The 23,808-nt window shown below is 35.8% G+C and overlaps 1 protein-coding gene across 2 annotated transcripts; it reads left to right on the plus strand.

The window, feature by feature from the left end:
* Positions 1-304: 304 nt before the first annotated feature.
* On the plus strand, positions 305-23,803 carry LOC117334089. 2 transcript variants are annotated; one of them, XM_033893533.1, is made up of 22 exons: positions 305-415; positions 1,770-1,856; positions 2,132-2,175; positions 2,757-3,450; positions 4,131-4,198; positions 4,777-4,854; positions 5,390-5,515; positions 5,891-6,013; positions 7,682-7,756; positions 8,061-8,182; positions 8,439-8,516; positions 10,485-10,574; positions 11,281-11,433; positions 11,607-11,805; positions 12,561-12,704; positions 13,023-13,108; positions 15,118-15,191; positions 15,669-15,844; positions 17,286-17,496; positions 19,514-19,558; positions 21,358-21,436; positions 22,002-23,803. In XM_033893533.1, the coding sequence occupies exons 5-22, from the start codon at positions 4,159-4,161 to the stop codon at positions 22,068-22,070; spliced, it is 1,968 nt and encodes a 655-aa protein (XP_033749424.1). In that variant the 5' UTR covers positions 305-415; positions 1,770-1,856; positions 2,132-2,175; positions 2,757-3,450; positions 4,131-4,158; the 3' UTR covers positions 22,071-23,803. The 2 variants fall into 2 exon arrangements, with proteins under 2 accessions (XP_033749424.1, XP_033749425.1); XM_033893534.1 differs by lacking the exon at positions 305-415 and adding an exon at positions 449-467.
* Positions 23,804-23,808: the final 5 nt, after the last annotated feature.

Below are 23,808 nucleotides of genomic sequence, written 5' to 3' on the forward strand. Positions count from 1 at the left end.
CCTTACATGTAATGGAACATTACCTATTTCCTGTAAAATAATATATTACTAGCCTTTGGTATTTTTTTAAAGAAAAGTAAATAGTTTATATTCATATTTTAAGACAATACACGAGCAAAGACTCTGAGGTAGAAGTGAAAAAAACGCACACGTCGTGGTCAACGGTGTTAAAAAAACAACCTTCAATTGCTGTATAACATAATACATATGTATTATACCTCGTCATACGTGAGTACATCGTAAGGTAATGATAAATAAGCTTTATCAATACTGGTAACTATATTAATACAGGCCGTGTCTGATACAAATCTACAATGTAGACTTTCACCTCGTCTCCCAACCAGGATGTAAATTGTTGCGAACATAAACATACCCAGTGAACACCCGGAAGGTTTATCGTACAAATATTATTAAGGTAAGTCCTTTTACCTGTTTACGAATCAATAACCAGGTCAACTGGACAGGAGGTAGATATAAACAGGTGGTATATATAGACAGGAGGTCGTTATAAACAGTTGATATATATAGACAGGAGGTAGATATAAACAGGGGGTATATATAGACAGGAGGTAGATATAAACAGGGGGTATATATGGACAGGAACTAGATATAAACAGTTGATATATATAGACAGGAGGTAGATATAAACTGGGGGTATATATAGACAGGAGGTAGATATAAACGGGGTATATAGGGACAGGAGGTAGATATAAACAGGGGGTATATATGGACAGGAACTAGATATAAACAGTTGATATATATAGACAGGATGTAGATATAAACAGGTGGTATATATAGACAGGATGTAGATATAAACAAGTGATATATATAGACAGGATGTAGATATAAACAAGTGATATGTATAGACAGGAACTAGATATAAACAGGGGGTATATATGGACAGGAACTAGATATAAACAGGGGGTATATATAGACAGGAACTAGATATAAACAGGGGGTATATATAGACAGGAGGTAGATATAAACAGGTGATATATATAGACAGGAGGTAGATATAAACAGGGGGTATATATGGACAGGAGGTAGATATAAACAGGTGATATATATGGACAGGAGGTAGATATAAACAGGGGGTATGTATGGACAGGAGGTAGATATAAACAGGGGGTATATATGGACAGGAGGTAGATATAAACAGGGGGTATATATGGACAGGAGGTAGATATGAACAGGGGTTATACATATAGACAGGACGTATATATGAACTGGTGATATATATAGACAGGAGGTAGAAATAAACAGGTTGTATATATATATACAGGAAGTAGATATAAACATGTGGTATACATATAAAGAAGGTAGATATAAACATGTGGTATATATATAGACAGGAGGAAGATATAAACTGGAGATATATATTTAGACAGGAGGGATATATAAACAGGTGATATATATAGATAGACAGGAGGTAGATATAAACAGGTGGTATATATAGACAATAGTTAGATATAAACAGCTGATATATATAGGCAGGAGGTAGATATTAACTGGTGATATATATAAACAGGAGGTAGATATAAACAGGTGGTATATATAGACAATAGATAGCTATAAACAGCTGATATATATAGACAGGAGATAGATATAAACATGTGGTATATATGTACAGGAGGTAGATATAGACAGGGGGTATATTTAGACAGGAGGTAGATATAAACAGGTGAAACAGGTAGTATAATTCGGCCCTTATTGCAGCCATTGCAAGGTTTAGTGTTTATATAATGAATATAAAACCTTATTGGTTGTAGAAAAATGGAGTTTGTTCTGAAAGAAGTGACTGATATAGTACGAGAAATAGGAGGACTGAACAGGACACTTGAGACTTCATTTAAGAGGTAAGAGCCTCTCAAGCTTAACGGTATTCCTGTCGACTGAATGTCAATGTTGAGAACTTTTGGGGATATACATTGTTGTTATGTACATGTGCTTGTACTTCTATGGTTGCTGTATCGAGATTGGTTATCGCATACATTACTGAATATTGTGTTCACTACAGCGCGGGCTATAACTGTAAAAGCGATCCAAAATCTGATAGTGTTGTATACTGGAATGTATAGCATACGGACAGCAAACTCAAAGTCTGACTCTCCATTTGCTCACTCTCTTTCAGACCCTTGGTGAATACAAGTGAAAATGTCCGAAGTTTTATACAAGGTATGTGTACCATTAGTCTCATACAGGATATCATATTATAATAGGCTTAAAGAGGATAGCAAATTTAAAGTCTTTTACAGGATATGACAACATAATAGTCTTACAAAATGTATCAAAAATATCATACTAATATAGTCTTATACAGGACACAATACTTGGAACAGTCTTATACAGGACACAATATTATAACAGTCTCATACAGGATATCATACTATAATATTCTGATACAGGATATACTAATATAGTCTTATACAGGACATCATACTGTAATATTCTGATACAGGATATACTAATATAGTCTTATACAGGACATCATACTGTAATATTCTGATACAGAATATACTAATATAGTCTTATGCAGGACATCATACTGTAATATTCTGATGCAGGATATACTAATATAGTCTTATACAGGATATCATACTGTAATATTCGGATACAGGATATGCTGTAATAATGTTATTTAAAAATGAAGACCAAAATAGACGTGATGTCTCCAATAACAAATTAATCTAGAGGTCTAGCTGATTCACTTTGATGTGCTCGTTACTCTACACAGCATGATGTGTGTCTATTTTCAGAAACTGAGCAGATTTTCACAGCCATAATCGAAAAGGCTAGAACTGCACAAGAGATTATGAAGACAAAATTATCATATTACTGCAATATATTGGAGATACATGGACGTCAAACTATTCCCTCTTCTATCAAAGATGAGCCTAATTCCAGTCCACAGAAGACACGGGGTGCTGTACCAGTTTTCACAGTGAAACTGCCAGTAAATCCACCAGACAATAGGTCTGAACAATGGACATCCAGAGAACCGAACTTGTCACCGAATTCACAGCTACCACTCCGTGAACCGTCGAACTTCGGCAGCGATACCATAGGAAATACATCCCAACTGACGCGTCTACCTTTAGAAGGTGGCAGAGATATATTTGGAAATAACCGTAAAACTGACAATGTAAAACAAACATCAATGAACGATGGAAATGGCATGACTGCGGGTGGAAACAGACAATATTATGAAATGGAAAACACACCAGTTTACGGCAATATAGCATCAGGCGGTTCCTTTCTCACATCTACACCTAGAACATTGATGCCCAGTTTAGGTGAGCTAGATTTGCAAGACCTTCCAACTGCTCAAACACAAGATATCGCCGTTTTACAAGGAGTGCCTGAGACGGGATGACGATTCATGTCTAATAGAATGGATACTTGATCTACATTCAACTGCTGATGTTGGTGTGCAAATGATCAAGTAAGGAGGTATGTCAAACTTCTTCTAGCCCTACTGCATGAGACATAAATTCTGTCCGCAGAATAAATCAGTTCACATTGGAGAGAATTTGATAGATAGATATCATCTACAAACATATGTTTACTAACGCCAGTAAGAAAAGAACATTCTACTTTCTTCTAGCCCAACTACAGACAACATTAGACATAAATTGTGTCCGCAGAAAAAAAATCAGTTCACATTGGAGAGCAATTAATTTGATAGATAAATAAATATATATAAACATATGTATACTAACGCCAATTAGAAAAGAACATTCAATTATATAATAGATTTTTATTTACAAAAATAATATAACAGTTCACACGTTTGCAAGCACAACAAAATCCATTTATGTCTCGCGTGTGTTTATGTGAGTTACCTAAAAATTATTGAACGTGATTTTTAAATTAGTTATATCTTCCACATTATCTTTTTTCTAAATAACTACATAAATATCCTATTATGTCAGATATCTATCCCAATCTAATAATTGTGTTAGTACATAATGTGTCTTAAGATATTAACGACATGGCCTGGTAGAGCACGACAATTATGGGATGGAAATAAAACAATATGTATTATACCTTACACTTTACTCCAAAATAATACACCATGTAAACAACATACTGTGTAAAATATGTATCAATATATGACATTTCTTAAACAGGTTGCTTAACGATTTGTGCCAGGAGTTCATGGAGTGCATGCAACGAGGGATACAACATCTTAATGTCTGTATGTATTTCTTCATATCTGACAATGTCAAAATGATTAATCTAGGTGCGATAGTGGAACGATGTTTTGTTAAAAAATACCTGTAGGGTAATTAAATGCTTTGCCATTCGTTTTATGAGATGCAGGTACATGTTAGCATAGAAAACACATACGGCAGAGGCAAAATTTATATATATTCACTTCATGAGAAATGGGCTTAAATATATCATTTTCCTATAAACGTGATTATATATAGTGTTTCTTAAACAGCTGATAATCAATACAAAAAAGTGCATACAAACGATATCAGTAAAATGGGGGCAATATTTGAACAAAATATTAATTTGCACGGTGACACTTGAAAACAGTACCAGGAAAGTAAGACCAAGTGCATGTTCCGGAAGGGTATGCGTCTTCATTTACAGCACCGGCCATACAAAGCTAGGTCGAATCAAGGTCAAGTTTCTACATCAAAAATAAAACCAGGATATCTTACAGTATAAAACATCATTTATATCGGTTATGGTGGTGACGAGGCATATATAAGAATTTTCATTTCCTACATACCCATTTGCATATATGTTTGGGGCTTTTTTCAGTCGAATTGGGCCAACCGGGTTTTGATTTCCCTGACATTACATCATTTATAGATGATATAGATACAGAAGTGGACAGAGGTGAGTTAACGGTAAATGAAATACTTTTTGTAGTAGCAAGAAGAGAAAACTGGCATATAAAAAACTGTACGAGGACAAACTATAAAAATAAGTTAACGAGGCAAGGGAGATCATGTCTTCTTCAAATAATAGTTATTCACATAGCTTCCAACAAGCAGGAGAAAATACTGTATCAATATTCTGAGATAAGATTATTTATTTGAATAAATATTAGAAGTGTTTCAACATCAGAATTCTAATTCTAGTCCAACACTAGTTTTAGGGTAACACATTTTATTCAGTATCATTTCAATATGTTAAAGTTGTGAGCATATCACACAGCAATACGCCTTCGGCCAAAAATAGGATTAACTTATTGTACTGGTACACGTCCACTACTGTGCACGGTAACCTAGTCTGGTATTGACTTGTGCGTGATGCCTCTTTAATAATCAATACGCATACACTCTCATAATCACTATTTTGGCCATTTATTAGCATGTTTTAAGAACATATGCTTTAATCATGGCGTTTGTAATTGAGTACTGATTTATAGTCGGGACACAAAGTCTGCCTGTTCGGGGAAAAGGTCCAGATACAATTCTGTGTCTCGACACGTCATCAAGCATGTGCGGAGAAAACTTCAACAAAATGATCACAGCTGTGCATAAGTTAATTGATGGTAAATATACATCCAACAGTTAATTTTTTATCAGCTTTCCATCACTACACATTATCATCATATCAGAAAGCACAGATTGTTTTTATTTGACTTAATAACATTTTTAGAATTCACCAAATATTCATCTAGTATCCAATAAGTTTAACTCGCCCAAATCTCCACTTCCATTTTGTTTTATTATCATGTTTTTGAAATCAAATGCATTCAATTATTTATATGATATGGTATGTAAGAAAATAATAAACGTCACTGGGCATGTTTAATATGTCTACCTGTTAGTAATACGGAAGCAAACACAGTTAGTATTTCTGTTGTTAAAACAGAAAGAAAAAGAAAAAAAATGTAATTCAGATTCTACAAACGTTTGTCACACAGGTATTGAAGAGCTTGCCAATTACGAGGAAGTGCAAGAAAACATAGCTGTAACTACGTTTGGATCCTACTCAAGAGTTGTCACTCATCTTACAAATGACTATACACATGTCAAAAATGAAATAGGTAAAGATTCTCAACGAATACTTCAACCGCATTTTACAATTATATTACGGTAAAATATGTTTCCAATCACAGTATAGGGAAAGGATTCTCTCAATTTTGCTGCCAGCCAGATGTCAAGCACACCCTCTAAACTATCCTGACATAAATCACAAACACAGCCTCTAAACTATCCTGACATAAATCACAAACACAGCCTCTAAACTATCCTACCATAAGTCATATACAAAAAGTACATTAATGATAACCTTGGCAACCTGATAGCTACTCGGTCAGGGCAATCTCCTACTTAATAAGTGTTTAATAATCTGTTTAAAATGAAGTCACCTTAGGAGAGCGCTGACAAGGATTTTCTATAAATAGTGACAGTGACTTTATCCTTGAAATTGGTGCCCTGAAACACGCACTCGTTCGAGTTGTACCCGTACTCGTATATATTTTGACCAAAGTACGTATGAAGTTTGATTGAAATCCGGTAAGATATGAATTTGCTAGAGCGCTGGCAAATATTTTATATAAACAGCAACGGTGACTTTGACCTTGTCCTTGACCTTGTCACACTGAAGCACTAACTCATTTGAGAGGCGCTAATATTTGACCCATGTATGAAGTTTGATTGAAATCTGGTTGAAAATGAAGTCGGTAGAGTACTGACAATAGGCGAATATACGAACAAAATGCTATTCCGCTATATTTATATCTCGACTTTACTTTCGTCGCGAAGGGATAATAATGAAATAAATGACAATTACACGCTACTTTACTTTACTTTATTGGATAACAAATATTATGTAAAAAAAAAAAATGCAACCTTCTGATAAAATGGCCCCAACCTTAGAGATTTAAATCGAATAACAGATCAAATACTTTTTAGTAGGCAAATGCTTCACCATCATGGGTGCGGGTCACATTACCATTATTGGAACTCGACCTCAATTCATTTCACCATGCTTCATAAAATCGTGCTACATAGGATTCGAGGACCATTTGAGGCATTGAAAATACGACAGAGAATACCGACGTAATAACGAAATCGTAATTATCGCTCAAAATCGATAAAAACGATGGCAAAGTACGAACAAAAATGAAGATTTTCATGGAGGCCCTTGAAAAGTTACAAGGATAAAAACACCAGGCTTTCCGGGAGGATAAACATGCGTCGTCCGATGAATCGACGTCACCCGCAATAAGAATATAGGTCACACTGTGGTTAGATCACATTCTTAAAATGAGAGTGTGGTGACAACAGAACCACTACGCATATCAAATAGTATCAAACACTTCTGACTTCATATCCCAAAAGGAAAATAAACAATGGCTTCTGTTTTACTTTGTCGGGTATAATACGCGACATTAACTGTGGATTAATCAAAGAATATTGTCTGCGATTAGTTAAGATTTATCAATACATCCTGGACAAATAGAAGGTATCAGTCAGGTGATAAGCCGAATGATTAAAATCAGTAAAACAAAATTTAAGCCCAGCTGGTAGGGTGAGAGCAAAAGTGCTTTACTTATGAAAAATATTTGTTATTAATAAATGTTCTATTTACTCCATATGTAATTCTGATTAACAATATTCAAATAACATAAACCATATAGGAAATTTCAAATGTTCTGCGTCGTCAGTTATTTGTTAAAGGCAAGTGAAATTTGTGCAATTTCTCGTAGATTTCCTTACTGCTAGTGGTCCAAGTTCACTACACCGTGGTTTGTCCATGTCTTTAGCGGCTTGTATTGCAAACTGTAAGTATACTTATAAATCTTGGTTTCAAGGTTTATATTTTAGATATTTAAAACACCAACTCCTTACAGAAATATGATCAATGCTTCAAACATGCGCATTGACATTTTGGGGTAAATATATTCCACTCGTTTAATGAAAAATATTGATGTTCCCTTTTTATACATAGTGGTGATACATCTTACGCTACAACTCCCCTTCTTCCATATTGTGTGACGATTTTAACATTGCGATGTAAATATTAATTTCAAACAAGACATGTACGACTCATTCTCTTACCATAATGTTACATCATGTATTATCAAGACGCAGAAGTTTCTGTCAACGATGTCCGCTTAATGGCTCGGGTCATAGTGATTACAGACGGAATGTTCTCCACTCAACATGGTGTTTCTGACGATGAGTTTGATCCGATGAATACTATCATGGTACTATTGTTTTCCTATTTGTATATTCTTAATGTTATAAAGGTTTATTGACAAACAGAAAACTTTAATAAAAAATGCAATATTATTCCATTCTAATATCAGATCGGATAGAAGTTAATTGAAATGAAGCATGCATTATCTTTCACCAAATTCCGAAGTATCGATCAAGAGAACAAATTTCACCATTTGCATATAATGTTCTCGCTAACATAACGTAAAATAGTATAAGATAGTGGTATTCAACTCTCTTTCACAGGTCCCGCTCGCTGCCAAACTTTTCAAAATGAATGGATTCGTTTGTTACTGTGTACAGATAGGGAGTTCAGAAGATACGGTAAGAAACTTAAAATAGGAACTATGGAAAGCCAAGTTGTCATTGATTCACTGAGCAACGTTGATCCAGGATTTTACCAAATCGTATAAGATATCTTATATACTTTATAAGATGTCTTATATAATAAATGAGATATCTTATGTACTTTTCTTTATAATATATCTTATATAATATATCATATATAATATATAAGATATTTCATAAAAGATATGATATCTTATATAATATAATATATAGGATATCTCATAAAAGATATAAGATGTATTATAAAGAAAATTAAATAAGATATCTTATATGTTATATGAGATATCTTATATAATATATCTTTTAAAGGAAATTATATAATAAATTTTAATAATGAGATATTTTATAAAGAACGAGATTTGAATTTCAGATAATGATCTCTCCACCACTTGATGAAGGAGCCAAGATGAAGCTGAAACTACATATAATGGTTTGAAACACATTTATAATTGCCATATATTCATGTTTGCTCGAACACGACATTGGTTGATTGTGTGTGTTCCGCGTGCCTTCCAGCAAAACGGAATTTATCTTACCGAGGGAGCAGTCATTCTCGAACTTTTAGGTTTTGTCGGTCTCACGAGAGTCTCGTTCTTCATAAGATATCTTATAAACTTTTCTTTATGAATATCTTACATATTATATAAGATATATCATATCTTTTATGAGATATCTTATAAAGAAAAGTGTTTAAGATATCTTATATCTTTTATAATATATCTTATATATTATATAAGATATCTTACAAGCTTTAAATAAGATATCTCATAAAAATAAACAGATTAGATATCACATAAACACATAAGATATCTTATGTAATTTAGTTAAATACTGGATCAACATTGCTCCGCTAATAAATGACAACTGGGCTTGCCATAAACTGCGGTAGGTTGCATTAATATGCATCCTTGTATAAAAATTCATATAGATGAAAAGCCTCATTTGCCGTGCATTTTCCTCATTGATATCAAGTGTACTAGAGAAACGGTTAAGTCATGTATGTATGTTTTCTCATTAAGTCATCTTGTATCTAATATAATGATCAACTTGAATGCATGTTTATGTAATGGAGATTTAACACACACACAAAAAGAGAAAAGGCTGGATAAACCGCGAAGTGGTTGCTTTTTTCAAGTGGTTTCATCGAAGCATTTTAAAGGCCGTGATTTTGTTTATTTTGATAATCAGAGGACAATAAGCTAAACATATATTTTATAGCAAAGATAGATTTGACGAACAAAATCGCTATCATGAGTTTTGAATAACACACAAAAAAAAAATACTTCTCTGAAACCGCAAAAGAAAAATGGAACAATCTGTCATCATAGATGGTCCCGAGTTGATGGGAAAATATGGTCTTGGACTGATCTTACCTTGTTAAATTAGGTTATAGAATTCGTTTATCGTGGTAAAATAGGTTCAATTTTTTATATGACAAATCTGGATGGTTTGTTTTTGGTTAATTTTTTAAAAAAAAATTTTTTTATTTCATTGACTTTTTTGGTCAAAATGAATTTTACAATTTTGATTTAGATTAGGTTATGTGACGACTTTTAGGCATTGGAGAGGACCGATGTTTACCTCATTGTCGATGAAAATGCTTCATGCTTCAAGATTTATACATACATGTAATCTTTCAAAAAAATATAGATACTACAAAGTTTGATTTATTTTATACATGTATATCTATGGGGTAAAATAAATTCATGTAGCCAGTCTGAACCTAGAAAAAACGCTAGGTGAATTATTTTTCTAAATTGATGAACACTTTTCTCTTACAAATTAAAACATCGCTGTATCAACTAGTTAAAAGCGACGTTAAAACAATGACGTTTTTTTAACGTTATGGGCCGATAACAGCCCATGAAAAGGGTTGCTGCAAGCAAGATTCAATTATTCATACATAACCACATTGTGAATTGATATGGGTTTTGATATTTTCAGGAAATGTTACAGTTATTGACAAAGACTACCAACGGCAAATTATTTCCCTACGAACAAATGGGTGACCTCGCAATATTGTCAAAGCATTTGGTAAGAATACATATCAGCAAGATACACAAGAAAAGGGGAACTGTAAGATAATTATACATAGGAATATCCATAGCTTTATAACATAAATATTTCGTGTTAATGTTATCAATTTTAATTGGTACATGTAACACTCGCTCAAATATACCAATATATTGGGTAAACAGCTTATAAAGAATACATAGGTCATGAAAATCAATGACGCAATCATTATTCGTTATTAATTAATTTATCTATACAAATACATACGCTTAATTTGCGATTATAATAATCCTGCGGTTATATTAATAATGGGGCTAAAATGTCTACTTATGTTTCTTTAAGATTGTATTTACATTGGTTTACAATGTACTTCTTGTATATTCTGAAATCAAATGCCTCCTTATAAACATGGCCCTACAAAACTCAGAGGCGATTATGAAAACATTGTATATATTATAATATACAAGTATGATTATAATGACATGCCATATTTGTTCTTGAAATAGATTACTAAACTGAAAAGGCAATGACTTTTCTTTTTGCGTAAAGTTTATTGATTGGTGATGTAAAATAGTTTGTGCTGTTCCCAGTGTAATCTTAATTCAGTTTTCGGTATCCTGTTGAACCTGTAGTGCTCTAGTTTGTGCTGTTCCCAGTGTAATCTTTATTCAGTTTTCGGTATCATGTTGAACCTGTAGTGCTCGATATCTGTTCCCTGATATTTCAGTTCGCTGCGACTCGTCTACTACGCCAGAGTCCAGCGCTTGTGGATGGCGATGAAGAAACAAGAGAAAACGGCGAAGCAACACTTCAGGCACTTCTGGATTTAGAAAGTTCAAGTCGAGGAGCCTTTGGAAGAGAATTTTCTGATTCTGAAAAGGCAATACATTTATATTTATTTGATAGTCAAAATATCAGTTTACATATGTTTAACACGCAGAATGATAGGTACGATGGCCTCGTGTTATGTTTTTTTTTTTTTTATTGATGACGGTCTGAATAATAAACACTGTTATTATCGAATACTCGATACGTTTTTTCTGTCTGTTTCAGGAAACTATCATTGAACTCGCTATGGATATTTCTAAACGTCCGTCTACTAGAATCGCGGAACCAAACGAGTACCCTGTCCAGGAGCTCAGTTTACAGCTACCCCCTCTCGGAACACGAGTCAGGCGTGGTCCAGACTGGGTTCCGACCTATAATCAGGACTCACACGGACCCGGTACCGTAGTTAACCACAACAATAATGGTTGGTGCTTCAATGAATGTTATTGTTTGAAGGAAAGCTAATAGAAGAACTGAAAACTGTCTATGCATATTGATATGCAGCGTGGTTCCGTTGTCTCAATCCTTGTTATTTTTAATGTTAAAGATTTACATTTGAACTGTTATTTCCTTATCTAACTATATATTTGTTTCACCAATGTACATACAACTATTTAACCTGAAATGTATAAATGTTCGCGGTATTCAAGGTTGATAAGGAATAGAGTACAAAATATGAATAATCTCTCACATATGAACGAAAGTTTCAATGCAACCCGCTGTCTCTGGCAACTGCAAATCACTGCTGTGAATGACCTTGGAGCGTCTACGGACTACTGAGTATTGTATTATTTGTTGATGAAATATACATGCAATACAGTACTACGATCAAGAGCATCGATCATATGGCATTGATTTTGAAAAAAAAAAAAAAAAGGACAAAAAAAAAGGAAAAAAGAAAGAAAAAGCAATGAACCCTGTCCTGGCTTACCTCTGTGATGAAAATTAAACTAATTAGATTGCCGGATATCCCTCCTTACTTCGTAGTAATTATGAAACAAAAAGTCATAATTACGAGATTATTAAGTCATAATCACGAGATAACGACAAACTAAGGTGTTATAACGGCATAAAAAATTGCGTAGCATTATCTGGCTTCCTTAAATATCCTCTTTCTCTAAAACTCCTAATATTTTTGTCAGATTGCGAAATGTGATTAAAGCTCCAATATTGTTCCAGGTACGGTAGATGTGCTGTGGGACTGTGGTGTAATGCCTTGTACATACCACTGTTATGACCCTTGTCAAGTACTGACCACAGATAGAGATGAACGTCAAGTCAGGGCCGGTGAATTGATTCAGGTCGGCTGCAAGGTCACGCGAGGTAACTGTCCCTGGTTCATCAAAAGTTTTTTTTATAAAGTATGAAAATTTATTCAGTTTTTAAAATGAAGAACTAAGAGTATGAAGCAGATCGTATAACTGCAAAAAGCGTGTTTCAAAACGTTTGATACCTAGTTTCCAGATATGGATGACAAACTCGAAACATATATCCTTCCATTGTTATGATGCCCAACCTTCCGCGGTACATGTTGCCCATCCATTAGTACCTCTCAGATTCAGTATTATTTCCAGTGTTGTCGCGAGAGCTTTCATATTTTAATTACCCTACGCTGTGTGAATCATTTGTTCGAATGTACAGGGACTGGTTGGAATAGTGGTGACGATGACGGAGGTCCGGACGCATGGGGTGTCGTGTGCATGTGTACGAGGAAAGGAACTGTAACGGTATTGTATATTTGCTTCACGCTTTATACAAACAATAGAGAATACCAACATAACAAAAAATCGTAATTTTACTTCGAAATCGATCGAACAAGAGCAAATTACAAAAATATAGATTCGAATGTGACCTTAAATTCGAAGGGAAATAAGACCAGACATTCTAGAAAAGTACGAGTCTTCTACTTCATCGACGACACCCGCCATAAAAATCTAGGTCACGGCGACACCCGCCATACAAATCTAGGTCACGACGACACCCGCCTTTTAAATCTAGATCACGACGACACCCGCCATACAAATCTAGGTCACGACGACACCCGCCATACAAATCTAGGTCACGGCGACACCCGCCATACAAATCTAGGTCACGACGACACCCGCCATACAAATCTAGATCACGACGACACCCGTCATACAAATCTAGGTCACGACGACACCCGCCATACAAATCTAGGTCACGACGACACCCGTCATACAAATCTAGCACACGACGACACCCGCTATACAAATCTAGGTCACGACGACACCCATCATACAAATCTGGGTCACGGCGACACCCGCCATACAAATCTAGGTCACGGTGACACCCGCCATACAAATCTAGGTCACGACGACACCCGCCATACAAATCGAGATCACGACGACACCCGCCATACAAATCTAGGTCACGACGACACCCGCCATACAATTCTAGGTCAAATCCAGGTTCAGTCACATTACGGTGGGGACAAATTCACCATTAGACATATGAACAGGCATCAGACACCTCTGATTTCATAAGAAAGTATGATATTTGTAAATGAGATCATGATATCGACCAATAAACTTTATTATGATCTCCATCAATCTCCATTACTCAAAACCTTGTTTATAGTGTTATTGTCTTCGTCAATAGTCGACATCTGCCATAGCAATCGTGAAAATGGGACAAAACCGAATCAATTAGGACATTTAAACTGTGCAGATATAGGGGAAGCCGGGATGTTACTATCTAGAAATTGACAAAAGTAACAATTGGGAAATTGAAACTACCACATTTAACATACCGCCTAGCTGTAAGGTCTTCCTGCAGGTTATGTTTTAAGTAAAGGTTGAGGTAAGCGGCTGTAATCTGTAGTGTCCTTGGTTTTCTCGTGGGTTTACAAGGTATATCCTGTCGACATAATAAAGTGTTTTGTTATTTAAAGATAGCACATCGTCAGTATACCCATATGTTAAATTGAAGGATTTTGTAAGGCAAATCGCGATTATCTGTTCTGATAAGCTCGTCAATATAATCAATCTCCGTATGTAAAAAACGAAAAAAAAACAAACAAAAAAACAAAAAAAAACAACAAAAAAGGGTCAACAGAGGAGCACAGAGCACAATTTGTTCCCATGGGTATGTCTGTAGAATTTCGAAAGATCTGGTCACTTTACTCAAGGTGTTGTCGATTTCAATCAGAAATTCATATATTCTATTTATCTATATATATAAATAAAATATATAGTTTATACGTTATGCTACATCTGAAAGTGAAATTGAAGGTCTTGGCAAGACCTTGATAGGATATCCTCAATATATATTTGATACGAAAACAAAATCCCTGCAAGAAAGGGGACCAATTTGTCTCGATAGGTGCCTACTATACAGTATTGTCAACGAGAACAAAACGATATCGTCTATTGGAAATTCTCAAAATTTCACCCTCGGCATGGTTTATCTAGGTCTTTGTTTAACATGTAGCATACGCAGTTGAAAAGTGAAAATGTTTGATAAAAGATCATTCTTCAAAAACGGGTATCGATGTTGAAAAGAAATAGTTTGAGACAATACGCCATTAATCTGTTCATGGCATTCTCTGGTTTGACGCTATCCTGGATATTAGTCCTTTGTAGATAGACATCTTGTTTGAAAGTAACATGTGAGAAGTTTTATAACGCAAAAATCACACGCACAAAAAACAAAAATGAGTTTAAATGTCATTTATTTCCATGTAAAAAATGCTTGCATGACTAATGTTGAATTTCAGGTCCGATGGCAAAGTAGAAAAATTGGGAAATATAAATATGGGGATGAGGTAGAATTGATGGACACCTCTGTCGGGTAAGTATTGTCAATATATCATCAAATAGCTGGCTGTATTGTAGAATTACAATAAAATGATTATATCAGTTTCCGTCTTTTTTTGCAATATTTTGGTATACTAATTGGCTATTTACAGTTAGGGCTATTTCAAACGTAACAAGGCTCGAGGTTAAAATCATTTTTTTCAAGTCCCAGATCTAGTTTTTTGTACGGTTTTGTCAATTCAAATTATAGATCTTTTAAGATATTAAATATACAAATTCCCCTGTCAATAAGGTCAAGGAGGACATAATTGATATCATTATGGTCAAAGATAGTACATAATATTGCATAAAACACAAACTAGTAAAACTTATGTTTTGCATATGTGGGAAATAAGTGTTTGTTTGTAACTAAAAGTTTATCTGATGGTAAACAACAAAGTATCTTAGCTAGCTAGTATCAGTTCGTTTTGCAATGATAATTTATGAATGAAAATATATGTTAACCTTTCAGACAAGCACAAGCGACTGGTTTTGACGTCAACACCGGTCCTGAATTTGAAACAGATAGTAAACCGACGTCTGGTATTAAGAAAAAACGTCTATTGTCTATCGTGTACGATACCGGTACAAGAGACTCAAATGCCCAGTTTCTGAAGTCCACCACATTCAACTATCACGTTAAATCAGGTAAAGTGTTTGTATGGTATAATATATTAAATAGTCTTAATTCGATATGGGGTTTGTTTTAGGGGTAACGTCCTCGCCAAAGGTAGGGTTATATGAGGACGGGTGTCAAGGTCACAACAACAGCCAGGGTTATATGAGGACGGGTGTCAAGGAGACAACAACAGCCAGGGTTATATGAGGACGGGTGTCAATGAGACAACAACAGCCAGGGTTATATGAGGACGGGTGTCAATGAGACAACAACAGTCAGGGTTATATGAGGACGGGTGTCAAGGAGACAACAACAGCCAGGGTTATATAAGGACGGGTGTCAAGGAGACATCGACAGCCAGGGACATATGAGGACGGGTGTCAAGGTCACACAAACAGCCAGGGTCATATGAGGACGGGTGTCAAGGAGACACCAACAGTCAGGGACTTATGAGGACGGGTGTCAAGGTCACACCAACAGCCAGGGTCATATGAGGACGAGTGTCAAGGTCACACCAACAGCCAGGGTTATATGAGAACGGGTGTCTAGTAGACAACAAAAGCCAGGGTTATATGAGGACAAGTGTCGAGAAGACACCAACAGCCAGGGACATATGAGGACGGGGTCAAGAAGACACCTCGAGTACGAAAAGAAACACAGAACTTGAGAAAGGCAAAGAAGAGAGGATAGAAAAGTAAAATTTTATATCCCGATTGTTGTTGATCGAGGGGGGGGGGGGGGGGGGGGGGGGGGGGGGGAGGAGGAGAGAGAGATTATTCTTGGCGCCTCTCTACTGTCCCCTGGATAGAATATAAAGGCGAAACCATCCCAGACCGGGGAAGGGGTTGAAATTAGTCGTCTCTTACGATATGCAGTGAGATAATGCAGTTACCTCCCTACATTTCCACTATACAATAATGTACATTCATGAAATCAATGTTTTACATTACTACACTGCATTCATACAAGTATATTCATAAATGTTTAACAACATTATGACCAATATATATTATTCATATATAAAAGATACTTACATAGAGAGTGAAACAAAATAGTATTCTTTGTAATATATATTTTGTGTTATACGACAGAGTGGTAAGACACTTACCTTTTATTTGGGTCACCTGTCTAATGTGGGTTTCCCCCTTGTACATTTTACTTCGTTCTGCTCCTACTGAAGAAAAAAAAGGAGGGCCTCCGTAGGATTCGAACTCGCGTCGTGATAAAAATTTATTGAAAGACTATCCCATTAGCCCACTCGGCTATAGTTACCTTTTTATGGAATGGGTGAATATTAGGTATATAAAATTGTAACAGCCTTGACTCACGAGCGTGTATTATTGGCACGAGCGTGGGTTATTGGAAAATAATACATGGTTTTAAACCAATCAAAACTGGCGTTGCATAGCAAACATGGTAGAATGAAGCTTATTTCGCAGTTGTTGTGAAATAAATAGTTTACTTTTACAGGTATTCTGGACTACGCACCGGATAACCATCCGAAGCCAGTGAGATGTCGACCTTTCCAAAAGCCGCCTGGAATAGAAATACCTGTTGTGTGGAGTTACCAGGAGGAAGCTCAAGACAAATGGATCGAGTTTAGTGCTGACAACGCCAGAAAACTTGAGACTGATTGGTTAAACAAACGTAAATCTTCTTTGGTTTCAATTTTAGACAAAGGGTAAGCTATGACGTAATAATCAAACAGCTTTATGCATCTTTTTGCATTTTATTCATCAATTTAAATTGTTTTTGAAACCTTCTTTGATTTCAGTATAAAACTTATTACAACTGAAACACTCATTCGGATTCAAAATAATCCTAAACTGACATTCGCAAAATCCTTTTTTTAAAGACGAACATTGTCAGCTTAATACTGCATTGAAAACCCATTCCATTTATCATAGAAACAACCTTAAGCCCCAGTCACACATAACGGCGAATCAAGGCGACTCATTTGCGATCAATTTTGACAGCGAACTCTTGCGAACTTTTAAATTAAAATATCGTTTGCAACCGCTTTGAGAATTATTAGCAACACTTTGACGACAAATAGACGAACTTCTTACGAAAAAACAATTTTACACCAGGAAGATTTTGCGAACATGGCGATCTTTTGCGACAGATAGCGATTGTAAGCGACCCTATTAGCGACACGGGCGCGACTTTTTTACGACACATTTACAACTAAACGCGACAGCGTGTAAGATCACTTACAATCGTTTGAGACAGATTGCGACATGTTTACAATTAATTACAACAATTAGCGATTATGATGAGATTGATTGCGAATGATTACGAATGTCATGAGATTTTGTTATATTTGCATACTTTCTCTCTGCCCTTGTTCCTATTTTTCCCAACCATAGCTGTTCCCTCCGTTTCAGATACTAGTAGGTCCAAAGCCTCGTCTTCTGACTGATTAGGGGTGACCACCTTGGTTTTCCTCGGAGACCTCCTGGTTGGTGGCTTCTTTCTTCCTTTGTCGTTTTTGTCCTGGCCATATTTTGGGTCTGTCTTGTTCAAGAACAATAAAGAAACTGGATGCACCCTATACATAGGCTAACCGTATGTATACCCTCCTCGCAAAAGTCGTTGACAGTCGTAATTATAACGCAAAGGAGTCCCAAACGGTCGCTAATGTAATCGTTATTATTCGCCAAAAGGTCGTATGTGTTTGTAAATGTCCAAGTCTGTATCGACATATGTCTCAAACATGTCGTATATTGTCGCTAACAGTTTGCAAGTCGTTCGTACTTGGTTCGTTAACAATTCGTAAATCTGTTGTAAATGATCGCCAAAGAGAATACTTTGCGAATCGCTAAGACAAGTTACAACTCTTTTTCAATTACATACGACAGAGTGGAGAATCGTTAGAGAACACTTTACGACAAAAATTATTTAACGAATTTTTTTGGCAGTCAAAAAAATTCGCAAAGCATGGCGATCATTGAGCGAACCTTGGAGAGCCTTGGAGAATGTTTTAAGACAAAAATACGACATTCCGAGACAACTTCGCGATCGACTGCGAATCGTAGTTCGTAAAACATTCGCCAAAGGTCGCGCCCATGTGTGACTGGGGCTTAAGGGGTAATATACTACGGAATATATGTAAAATAGTTTGCTTTAGTGTAGCCAGAAGCAATTTCAAGCAAATAACGTTTCCAGATAAAAAGATACATTCATGCTTGAATAAGAGTATGGCGTTCCAAATGCAATTTCTCTTTTAAAAGGACAAGGTCATAAACTGCCGTTTTAAAAAGAAATATGTTGGGGCAACATGGGCGTCATTGAGCTCTAATAAATATAAACGTCCAACAAATGCAATATGTCAGGAAATCAAAAAGTACAACGTGGTCTAAACTCCAAAACTTATAGATTTTAAAGTAAAACGTTAGCTATATGTGGCACCAATCATCTCTAAAGGAAACTGGACTAAAAGCGTAGTTTGATTTCAATTAGATATTAGTTCCTTATAAGTTATTGAAAAGATTGCAGAAAATCTCTCTCTCTCTCTCTCTCTCTCTCTCTCAAACGAAAGTGCTTAATGTAAAAGAAAAAAATAGAAAATAATACTAACATAGCGATATTAATGTTGTAAATAAGCAATTGTAGTATAGAACATTGTGAGAAAAAAAGACATCATGACCCTCGGATGCCGTCAGCACCTGTAAAAAAACGTTTAACCTATATTGCAGTGAAGGACGGACGGGCGAACCGACACACGGACGGATCGAGTCAAGGTAAAACGGCACACTCCTGACTAAATTGTCAAATGACCATATGGTTTTATACTGGTATTTAGATAGCAAGACAACATTAAAACTTGTTCCAGTTTAGATAGAACGGATACTTAATCAGAGATGTTTGGAAAGAATGAATATCTAATCAGAGATGTTGAGAAAGACTGAATAGTTATTAGATAGTTATTATCTTACCTGATTGATGATATAATCATGGTATGGGTTTCTCGATTATGTTTACATTTTAATGATATTCGCTGTCCTATCACAGATGGTTATTGCATGAATACAGTTAAAACAATGGTACCCTACGTCGTTTCCTGATCAAAATCAGTAGCGTGTGTGTCCATCCTGGCATTAGTCGCTGTTCTTATTCTCCTTAACATTGGCCCCATCAAGGTGTTTATTGCCCTTTTAGGGATAGTATTCCACTCCTAAATAAGGGTCTCCGTGAGTTGAGCAGCGTTATTGAGGACGTTGACGCACTTCCTAACCCTCATGTCGAGCTAATCCCCAAAAACGATCAACTGGGGACATATATAGACTGTATGGTGGCCAATCAGGAACAGGAACGATGTTTTGAGCCAGAAAACCATGACAAGGTCAAGCTACAGTACATGGGACGTCTCGTCTGCTGCAACATAAGGTTACGTTGATGGATAAGAGGAAGAATAAGTGGTCTCAAGACCAGATCCCGGTATCTTACTGCTGTAAGATTACCATGGATAACCATGATTGGTGTCTTTACGCCTTTAAATATCCATGCCCATACCATGACAGAATCTCCCAGGAATCTGTCGCTTTCGTGTGAACAACACGCATCTCCAATGATTGAATGGCCCAAACGAAACCGATTAGGTGCATGTGCAAGCAGCCACTGCATTCGACGTTGGCGTCGCCTTAGCCCGAGGCTAGCGTCGCCTCTGTGTATGTGGTGGACCAGCAGAGGGACGTCGTAGCATTAAATGAAACAGCAGTCGATTCCTAATAGTTCTTGGACACATTGGCCGACCATGAGTTCTGACAACTTGACGTGCCGTCGCCGTCTGAAATAGGTTACGGAGGTGCGAGAGACGGTCACCCAATCTCCCGGTGGCTCAAAGACGCCCAACTTAAACGGGATATTGTTGTCTCGTATACACCATATAACTGGACTACATGACGCTGCGAATGCTTCTGCATTGTCAGAGCTATATTTACCATTGTATGGCACTGCCACTATATAACCCTACCAATTCAGTTGCGAGTTCACCAGCTTATGAACTGCCAACTGAAATTTGAATTTGAAAATTTCAAAAAAAAATCGCACGACAAATAAAAAATCGCAGATGGTAAATATAAGCATTGAACGGCTTTCAGTTGGCATTCATGGTCAATATGAATGCCAACTGGACAGAGGCAAATTCAACATGAAGCGCATGACCCTACCCCTACCGACTTCATTCGCTTCGAAAAGAAAAGTTATGTAACTGATCTGCACTACCCCAATGTTCAATTTGTAATGATTTACCAGCGCATATAATCTGCTGAAAGCATGCACCTTAGAGTGGGGTCAAGGTCGACTAAATTTTAACTAAAGAACATTTTCACAGTGCACGGAGGTACTTAGTAGTAAGACCACATGTCTAAAAGTTGTATTAGAAAAACTGAATTTGCGTTTCTTTTATCCGACAGTGTACTTAATCAGAGATGTTTGATTAGACTGAACATTTTTTCAGAGATATTTGGATAGAAGGAAATCTTAATCAGAAAAGGTTGGGAATTTCAAGTGTTTTTGAATACCTCTGTTTTTGGCACAGGGTTGTCTTTGCAAAAATGACAATGTCTTCCATCTCAGTCGGGGAGCGGAAATCACAGCTCACATTAAAAGTCAAGAGGGTATGTAATAAGTTTCCATTGCTAAATATGTCTGCGATTTCATTTTCAAAAGAAAATGTAAATACTAGAATGTCAAAAAGTCCCTCATACGAAACCAATGAAAACTACCTTAACAGTGTTAGTATTTGACTTCTTTAAACTTTGAGATAGTTGTATAATGTTTGTTTGAGCTCTGTTAACTTTGAACGAAAATGTATAATGCTCGTTTGACTTCTGTTAACTTTAAAAAAAAAATGTATAATGCTCGTTTGACTTCTGTTAACTTCCAGATAAATATATAATGCTTGTTTGAACTCTGTTAACTTTGAGATAAATGTACATTTGTTTGTATAATGCTCATTTGACTTCTGTTAACTTTGAGATAAATACATAAGGCTCATTTGACTTCTGTTAACTTTGGAATTTATGTTTAATGCTCATTTGAGTTGTTAACATGGAGATAAATGTATAATGCTCGTTTGACTCCTGTTAACTTTCGAGATAAATGCATATTTATCATTTGACTTTTTCATTTGATAAATGAACCATATTGAAGTGATTGATTCCGATTTATCATTTTTACTAGGAAGAAAAGTTAAATCAAGAAAGACGCAATGAACAACAAATGTCGGAGGCGGGAACAGATAAACCATGAGTGTATAAAACAATATATGCAGCTGATGTCGTCCTTGAAATAATGTGACCCAGAGGTTTAAGAGCAACAGGGAGCTATGATGTCCTCTGGGTAATATTATAATACATGAGTTTAAGATGTGCAGGTAGTTATGATGTCCTCTGGGTAATATTATAATGCACGAGTTTAAAAGGTGCATGTAGTTATGATTTCCTCTGTGAATTATTATGACTCCGAAGTGATGTGGAATAATGGTGTCCTATGAAATAGTTTGCATTGCGTTCCCTCCTGTCCCGATGTAATGTAACTAGCCAATCTCAGGAACTGCTGATGCGATCTTCGCCAGACTGTTTCGAGGTGTCAAGTGCCAACGGGGGCATTTATATCTTACATATATTTTCTAGTTACATCATATGACGACCAAATATGCGAATATACCAGAATTCACAAATAAAAGTGTTCTTTGTATTCACTAATAACTGAAGGCAGTCCTGTGACATTTTTACCTAAATTAGACCATGTACAGCTTACCCTGTGACATCTGTGGTATTTGTTATATCTTTGTGTTTACCATCACTTTACATCCTAACTATGACAAGTGTAAATAAAGACTGAATTCAATTATTACCTTTGTCTGTCCGTCTATCTAAAACCTTTGTTCCCGATTCATATAGTTTGGTATCTTGTCCGATTTACATTAATTTTGGTCAAGATGTTCAGTTTGCTAAAATACACACTGAGGTCAAAATCAAGGTAAATAGTCCATAGATCAAGGTCTTTGTATAGTATATATATCTTTACCGATGAACATTTTATTACATGCAAGATATTATTTCCTGCAGTTGGTCAATATTAAACAAGGAGTCCACTGACTAAAGGTCTAGGTCACAGGGCCAGAGGTCAATGTAAAGTTTTGAATCTTTTCGCCGACGACCATTTGTTATATTATGAAGCAAAGTTTATCAGAATTAAACGGTGCAACTAAGTCATGGTCAAATTTTGTACCTTTCCCTCAATGGACATTTGTTATGTATGTATGTCATTATATAGGAAAGTTTGACAGATTTCACACAAGTCAAATGATCTGACCAAATATTAAGGTCAAGGTCATTTTTTGCATCTTTTCACACATGAGCATTGGTTAGGACACTAGAAAGCAAAATTGGTCAGAATTAAACAATAAATCGTATCAAAAGGTACAAAGGTTAAAGGTCAAGGTCAATTTTGTAACGTGTGTTCACTGATGTCACATTTTGTCATGACATTATCAACCAAAGTTGATCAGAATTATTCAAGTAGATAACTGACAAAAGATCGAGGGAATATGGGTCTAAAGGTCAAGACTAACAAATGAGTAATCAACCCTAATTTACATTTGTTAGCAAATCAAATATGGGGGAGGTGGAGGAAGAAAAAACCAAATGTCAAAACTTCAACTTCAGTGGCTATACATGTATCCACACGACAGAGACTTTGCCCATTGTTGGTACTCTACTGTAGTTATGTTCAAATTTATTCTTTAAACAAGATACAGGGAAAGAATATACCCTGTGGGCTTCCTTGACTTTGATACGGAGAAGCTGGTCATCAAAATCCTTTTTTGTTGGTTTATCTCTGCAATAATTCTATACTTTCATGGAGACCTTTGCTTCTAAAATGATATACTCCTTTATATGTTAGGTTACATAATTGTCTTTAAGATTTTTTTTTATCTTTTTGTTACGGTTAATAAAAACTTTGATCAGGAAAATAAAGGTGT

The sequence above is a fragment of the Pecten maximus genome, chromosome 9, assembly GCF_902652985.1.
Source record: "Pecten maximus chromosome 9, xPecMax1.1, whole genome shotgun sequence".
Taxonomy (NCBI): domain Eukaryota; kingdom Metazoa; phylum Mollusca; class Bivalvia; order Pectinida; family Pectinidae; genus Pecten; species Pecten maximus.